Raw genomic sequence first — 8,470 nt, forward strand, 5'->3', positions numbered from 1 at the left:
GAAGCTGAATTCATAATTTTTCTAATAACCTCCTATTTTTTATAAATTATCAAAATTGTATTAATTTTGAAGATTTTGAATGATTAACAATTAATTTATCAACAAAAATGGTCAAAATTGAATTATTTATCTGTGTAATAAATAAAAAGGTGAATGTGATTTTGATGTTTATTTTAGAAGTAATAAAGAATAAGAAAGTGCACTGATTGTTTTTATGCTCTGCTTTGTTCTAAAGTATTTTTAAAATAAGACGAAACATAAATCCAGTTTTTTATTCAAACATCTTTTTTTTAAATCAATCAGACATTCAACAAATGTTAGTCTGCTGTTTAAATATTTGACACATTTGTTGCCTAAAAATCCCACAAAAAGAGTAATTTTCATATATTTTGTGGAACAATGGAGCTTTATTACACACTGAAAGCTTTCATATATGAATTCTCTTGATTTCATTTTAATTTTGGAATTGAATAAAACTTTATCGATCCAGCAAAAGTGAAATTCTCTTCGTTCGTGTTTTTTATTTGTCTAAGCTCTGGCTTAACAGGATCTGTTATTCTTACTTAAGCTTATAACGTATGATTAAAAATTCCACCTTAACTTACATTTCAATATACATCCTAATTTGACTGTCAAATAAAGCCATACGTTTTAAAAAATTGCATTTTTACTTGACATTTCTGTAAAAAATAATATTGAAATTAGTTAGTGGTGGAGGAGGATGTTGTTCTGAATAAAAAAAGATTTCTGACTTATTGAACATAGTTTTAGGATTTAAAGTGTTTATTGTCAAATGCAACAGGGAAGTTGTGTTTATTTCTGATTCTATTTAATTTTATTTCTTGATTCTTGTAACTTTTCTTTTTTTTTCTCAAAAGTTCTTGTCTTTTGACAGTCCACAGTTGTAAATAAGAATGCTGTTCTTAATTTGTCCTGCCTGGATAAATAAAGGTTAAATAAATAAATAAAATAAAATAAAAAAAGGAGCCAAGTTGTCAGTGCAGGAAATTCTTACTTTGCCATCTGCCTGTGCCAACGTCTATAAACAGATGCACAAAAATACAACTAATAAATGTAGCAAGTTAAAAAAACACAAATTACAATATAAAATAAAAAAATATTTAAAAAAATGCTTTAAATAATAGAATAAAATAAAAGCAGAAATGTATTTTTACAAAGTGCAACAACTTTAGACACTTAAAAACTCAAAACATTACATCTGAATCCATGAAAAATTACTAAATCTAGAACAAAATGATACTTTTAGTGTGAATGTGTTTTTGTTTCTAAAAGAGGAAAAGACTAAAAAGTCCTGAAGTGAATTCTAAAAATTAAAAATAAAACATCTGGTAAAAAGGCGCAAATCAGAAAAATAAACAAAAAAACAATCTTCAATTTTCACACCTTTAGGAGAAGTAACCCGATCTAAAAAAAAACAAATATACAAATGTAATTTTGAAATTGCTTCTTAAATAGCTTGTAATCAACATGATATTGTCTCTGTGAGCTTCATGTCTGGCGGCTTTCCCGACACCGCAACCCGTCAGTGAGATTTTTGTGCAGTTGACCTCTTTTTGGAGGGTTGCCAGTTTTCAGTTTTACACCACGTTGTTGACAAAAAGGCACCTCCCTGCAGGATTCCTTACGAAGCAAATAAAACAGAAGAAAATTACATTCTTATTTCAATACATAGAATTGAGCAAACAGAACTAAAAAAAAAAACAAGAAATAATCAAGTTTTTTTTCATTAACTGGATAAAAAAATGATCATTTCTGGCTGATAGAAGTTGTTTTTGCACTTTCCTGTTGTGCAGCAGGAGATTGTCTAACGTCTGCACGTATATCTGGCTTTACAGGATCTGCGAATGCTCAGCCTCTTAATGTGAAGGATCATTCCAACAAACATTTTGACTCATTTTGTTGTTTTGCAGAATAATTGTCGACTCAACTGAACATTTAGTTTTGAAACGTGTGTGCATGTCCCCGCCTAGCTTGAAATAGCAATGTCTCTATAGTGTAGCGTTACATTGAACTCCCCTCATGTGGAGAGTACATGTCTTAACACTTGATATGAATTAGTCTGTCATGCGAGTGGTGGCTCTGCCTGCACTAAAGATAGCAAACTCCGTGTTCTCAAGGCTTTTTTACCTTTTATGTCCCTGTCTGCGCATTAAAAATAAAACAAACATGCCCCACGTATATACGCAGGCCCATCATTTAGGCGTATAAACCGAACAGCGAGGGGGCGGCCTCCATAACGTAAACTCCCAGCATGCTCGGCTCAGACGCATGTCTGTGCTGTCAGCGAGCCTCTGCCCCACATTAACAAAAGCTGTTCCTGACTTCCTGTAAGCAAATTCATGAAATGAGTCGATAAGGAAATTCCAAAAAAGACGGATACTTTCCGATATTTGGTTATGGAACGATAAATATTTGCTACATGAAAGTGGAGCTTGGAGATGAGGAGGAGGGAGGTGTGGAGGGTCCTCTTAAAGCCGTGAGGCCGGGGGCTGTTTGTGTTGGCTGACACCTTCCGTACAGCACTAATCCAGTCTTTCTCCAGCTGGATAACTGCTCCTCCTCCCTCTTCCATGAAAAAATGGACTCTTTCCTCTTCTGAAATCTCTCAACGCGAAGAAACCGAAAACTGTCGGGCGGTTTGTTGCACCTCCACGCTCCGCCGATCACAGCGAAACCCCACACCGAGCGTTCAGTAAAAAATTCATTTCCTATGTTTGCCGCTGTTGGGCTGTCACGCCGCCCCTGAATTATTTAAAGAAGTGAAGTCAGCAGTATTTAATTTACCACCATCGGCCCCAATTGATTTATCATATCATTAATGCCAACAGCTGTTTCCTGCTAAAAATAGGTCAGGGGTCAGCTGGAGTGACCCCGTGACTTGTTTGGTGTGATCATAATGAGGGGAGAGTTTAACGCGAAGCCTACAAACTTAAATATTTTTGCATTTTTTTCTGTTCCTGTTTTTTTTTTGGTGAAATATCTCTTAAATGAGAATGATCAAACGTGAAGGAAGGGCTCAGGGAGTGGTTCAGGGGGCCCTCAGCCTCGGCACTTCCCACTAAAGTGACCTCTGACCTCTGCTGCCATTAATCACTAGGCTCCTGATGGCCATGTCCCTGGGGTAAAATCAGTCCGGGGCAAAGGATGATGGGAGGTGAAGCCTGCAGCCAATTACAGATTGGCTCATAGCAGCCGTGTGGACAAATCAGGGCTTTACTGAGAAATGAGGGTTACCTGCTTAAGACTTGGAAGTGGCGAAATGATCAGAGTTTGAAGGTTCAGAGGAGAAGAGGAGGAGCTCTCCTGATCGGCAGAGATGTTTTGGGCTGGTCTAATTAAGCCTATTAGAGCTGAATGTCTTGGGGGTTAGAAGCAGCAGATGTTGGAGAGGAAGGCAGAACATTGATGAGGGGAATCTGGCTGACCGCCCGAGTGTTGCTAATGGGATTTATGCTCAATTACAGTATTATCTAAGTTGCTTTCGTGTGTGATCAGGAATGTAAAGCCCGTCTGATCTACTTTTTTCAGTAGACGTGTTTTCTGGAGGGACGCTCTTCTTCCTCCGTTCCAGCGGGTTTTTCTTCTGCTTCCTGTGTGCCCAAAGGCTCTTAAAGGGCTCCTTGTGTACGCTTGAAATCTGATTGTGAGCTGACAGCAGATGGTGACAAAAGCCTGGGCGTGAATTAAAGACTGACTAACTGCTGGCCTGTCACTCTGGGGCCAGTGCCGATGTGTCTCTTGTGTTGTGCTGTCATTGTTCACGAGCGGGCCGGTATGAAAACATGGCTTCCTGCTGACCTGCACTTTAATGCACACATCAATAACCCCCGGCTGATCTCTGACCCCTCCGGTTGTAGTAATTGTTTAATGCGGGATTGATGTCCTTCGCCGCAGCAGATAACAGCGGAGCGCGCCTGCGGTTCGGAGCAAGCGCTCAACTTCCCAGAAGCAAAACTGCTCGTCTGGTTTTTTTAGTTTACAAATAAAGCGAGAAACTGATTCATCAAAACAAATCTGGGAAAACACAAAATCTCATCAGGTACTTTTGTCTATTAAATATCTAATATAAAACTAAACAACCTTAACTCTTCATTTAATGACTTCTTTTAAAGCTATAAATGTTGTTTATCTTATTAAAAGCATATTTTTTAATCAATATTTCTAACAAAACATTTTTATTTTTTCAAGTAAAGTTTCAAACAGCTCAATTTAAATGAAATTTAAATGGAATGTGAAAGTAGACAAACATTTATATAAGATTTTTAAGACAAATGTACCCAATAATGTGTATTTCTGATATGGAAATAAGATGGACAGTGCTTAAAATTGGATATATTTGTGGAAAAACCTTATAAATATTTATCTACAGTACTTTTTTGGGAGGAATAAAGACTTATTATTCACAAATTACCATAATGCTTTATAAAAAAGAGAAAAATCTTTTATTTTCTTCATTTTTTAACTTGTTTCCTAAAATCTTTTCCAGTTGGAAAAATGTCCTTTTGAAAACCAACTAAAAAAATACAGAAAAGAAGATCTTTTTTACTTAATATATGTGATTTTTTTTTTTTGCCAATAAAATTAGTAGAATTTGACTTGATAACATTACTTTAAAATAGGCTGGGATGTTTTATCCTTTAAATACTAAATAAATCTTGAAATGAGCCAAAAACACTCACATTTAGGTTAATTGTTCGATTTATTGGACATATTTGCTCAAAACAAGTTTTCTATTTTTAAAATAGGTCTATTTGAACACTTCTTCCACAAAAATGTCCTTTTTTAACTACAAAAGTTAAACTTTTTTTAGACTATAATCATCCAAAAGAGAGACTACAATTACACATTTTAAGAGGAATTTGTCTTAAAACTCATATTTAAATGTTTGTTTACTTTCAAACTTCTGTCCCGCTGTTGTAAAACGCATTTCTACTGTGTTATGAGTCAAATAAAACGAGAGAACAAGTTAAAAACACACAAAAAAATACACAATTGAGTGGTTAAGAAAGTCTGATTCCTGAAACAAAGACTGAAACGTCTGCTTAAAAAATGGATGTAAAGTTAAAAAAAAATGTTTCATGAGAGACAATACTTAAAATAACATGTTTTTAACAATATATTCAAGATTTGTTATCGTCCAGACTCACAGCTTTCTGGACAAAGATTGAACAGTGAAACAGACCCCTTAGAAATAAATAAAAATTTCTGGTCCCACTGGCAGATTTTCTTTACAGACTCCAATGGAAATGGTGTTTTATCATGTTTTTGTAGCATTTTCTCGTGATGGAGGATATTTATCAAACAATTTAACATTAAAACTTTGTTTATTCAAATCATGTTGGATCAGGAGCAGACGAAAACCTGTGGCTTGAAAAAGCTCACGTTTGTGACGCAGTAGCTGCCATGGGCGAGGCCTCTTCGCTCCATTCTGATGCATCCAGACAAATAGATCCAGTAACGTCTTCTTTTTTTGGCTACGCTAACGTTAGCTTGGGCTTGGGAGGTGCTATAAGCTAGCGGGAGAGAGTGCAAACAAAGGGCTGATTGAAAATTAGTGGAGCCGCAACTACTAATTAGCTCCTGCTGCTCTGCAGAAAATATGTTTTAAAAAAACAATACAAGCTTTTTGATTTTGGCTGAAACTGGCATAATTATAATTAAAAGAATGATTTTACAATAGAAAAAATATAGTTGGAGTGGAACAAAAATCTATCAAAGGGGTAAGAATAATAGAATTCTTGTTTTAAGAAGAAAATCCTAATCTCTGAGATGTTTTCTTAAATTAAGATTATTTTGAAATAATTATTTAAATAATTATTATTTTTCTTTTGCAAGACAGAAAATACATTTTTCTTTTTTTGTGTGTGTATTTAGATTCCATTTTTACATTCTTTTAATGTCACATCATTGTTTATACTTTATTTTGAAAATTTGCTTGATTTCCATCATTTCCTGTGTAACTCTCAGTCTCTAACAGATGGATAACAATTTTATTGGTAATAAAAGTGATAGAAAGCGTCTCTGGACTTTTTACCTTTTTTCTTAGAAACAAACGACCCAGAATGCTTCACTTCCTGCTCCGTTTTATTGCCTAACTCCTGTGACGAGTCCATCCTGTTGGCAGTCGTGGCGTTCCAACCGGAGATAAACGGCGTGCTGTGGGCTTTAACTCACTCCCACTTATCATTTATTTGCAGAACTATCTCAAGTGATTTTTTTTTTTTTAAGTGACCAACTTAAAGTAAAGTAGGGCATAGGTGAGGAGGTGGGGTTGGTGGTGCTCTGACAGCACTCTCACCCTTTTCCTGATCTCCACATGTCCATGTGGGCCCGCGGCTTACAGGCATGTTTCTAACTTAAGGAAATGAATCGGGGCTAATCTTCATGGCCTGATCACTTTTTATAAAGTCATTAATGGTTGGTAGCAGCCGGGGAGTGGGGGCGGGATTAACCGCGAGAGCACCAGCGCAGGGTGGTGTGTGTGTGTGTGTGTGTAGGGGGGGTGGATTTGCTCGGCACAATCCTCTAAATGAGCTTCATTATACTGGCCTTTACCCCCCCCTCACCACCACCCATCCTCTGTTGCCTATAGATTAGCAGGTTGTCACAATCCCCCCAATCCCCCCTCCCTCCTCATGTTTACACTATCGCACATGCACTTTCTGATTCTGCTGCACTCCTCCCTGACCATTCCACTCCCCCCGCCGTGCACACACGCCGCTCCAAGCTTCACCGCAGATAAGCTTTTGACGAGATTAATGCATCTGTATCAAAAGTCTAGAGCCGCTTTGCTTTGTGTTGCTGGAGAATCCCCTTTTCCAGGTCAAGCCAGATTGCCTTAACGGGGCTAATATGTTTTCAAGCCAAATTTAATGGCCATGCAGGCATCCTCCCCCCGCCCTCGTCAACATAGCGTCCTGACAGCTCCTAAATCACCAAACATAAATCCTGTGTTTTAAAGCTTCGGATGAATAAAGGAAAAATACGCTTCCGGTTCGGATTCATTCACGTGTCCGTGTCCTCTCCCCACAGGAACCCCCGTCAACCGGATTCCCATCATGGCCAAGCAGGTCCTGGACCTGTACATGCTCTACAAGCTGGTGACGGAGAAGGGAGGCCTGGTGGAGGTTATCAACAAGAAGATCTGGAGAGAGATCACAAAGGGACTCAACCTGCCCACGTCCATCACCAGCGCCGCTTTCACTCTGCGCACACAGTAAGCCCCACTCACGCTCGCCACTGCCAGAAAATCACAAAAAATCTGTCATCCCGACCCGTCACCATGAAACTGAAAGAGCTTTTAAGTCATTTATTGTTACTGTGTCACCTGTGGCGGTTTATCAGAGTGGTCATAGGCACGATCATAACCTGCTCCTTCCTTTTTACGTTTTTGTCTTTGAACTCGTTAAGATAAAAACACGTTTTCTTCATTGACTTTCCCTGCAAAAAATAAGTCAACAATTTAAAAAACTGTAAAATTTGTCTTTAAACAAGCTAAAATCTGTTAATTGGGAAAGAAAAACGATCTTACAATAACTTTAAGAAAGACTTCTAGTCAGTAAGACATGACTAATATTATTTTATTGTTGAAAATCTTTCCTGTTAAGATTATTTTTGTTGTATCAAGGGTGTTTTTACTTTACGATTCAATTTTTGCAGTGCAGTATAATGTCATCCTAAATGCAGGTCACCTCGTACACTGCAAAGGTAGTCACCAGAAGGCGGTAAAATTATGAACAACAAATCTTATAAGATAAAATATATAGAAAGAAGGAACTCTACACAAGCATTCAAAACAGAAAAATAAGCTAATAGGCTGTTTTGACTGATAGACTTCAATTTGAATCTCATACGTTCCAAAAATATGAATTTTTTGTTACTTCTAAGCAAACAATTTTTAATGTTTTGACATTTATGAACCTAATTGTTGTTCATTTTGATTACAGTGACAAAAAATTAGTCTAATTACCAAGTGGAACTGATTCAGTTTAGAACATATACCATTTTAGTGCAAGTTGGACCATCGTAATAAATCCTCAAATCTAAAACTAGTACTTATTCTTAGAACATAAATTTACATTTTGTTCCATAATAATAACAACAAACGCCAGTTTCATTTTGGAATTTTAAAACAACATCCGTCCTTCCTAGTACGTTCAGAAAATAAATACAATTTCAGCTCTTGAAAATGTAAATAAAATGCATTTAGATATCTCATGAGCATTTTTTGGAATCAATGAATTTTAGGGTTTTTTTATCTTAATTCAAGTTTTTATCTTGTCAATATTTCAGAGCAAAATGATTTTAACTCTTTCATTTTCCCAGCTCTTAATTTGATATTTTTTGACTTTTTAAAAAATATTTCTTCATTCTACATTTGAAAAAAAAAAAATGTATACTTCTTTCAGACTGGTCCGTGAAAATATTGTCTAATTAAACTGGCCAGTGG

General features: G+C 36.5%; 1 protein-coding gene across 3 annotated transcripts in view; it reads left to right on the forward strand.

The window, feature by feature from the left end:
• Positions 1 to 8,470, forward strand: part of LOC112160376 (AT-rich interactive domain-containing protein 3B) — a 78,503-nt gene that overhangs the window by 57,244 nt on the left and 12,789 nt on the right. For all 3 annotated transcript variants that reach the window (XM_024294848.2, XM_024294846.2, XM_024294847.2), the window contains one exon: positions 7,054 to 7,237. In XM_024294848.2, coding sequence (XP_024150616.1) covers positions 7,054 to 7,237 — 184 coding nt within the window. The remainder of the gene's footprint in view (positions 1 to 7,053; positions 7,238 to 8,470) is intronic.

Source organism: Oryzias melastigma, linkage group LG3, assembly GCF_002922805.2.
Source record: "Oryzias melastigma strain HK-1 linkage group LG3, ASM292280v2, whole genome shotgun sequence".
In the NCBI taxonomy this organism is placed as follows: domain Eukaryota; kingdom Metazoa; phylum Chordata; class Actinopteri; order Beloniformes; family Adrianichthyidae; genus Oryzias; species Oryzias melastigma.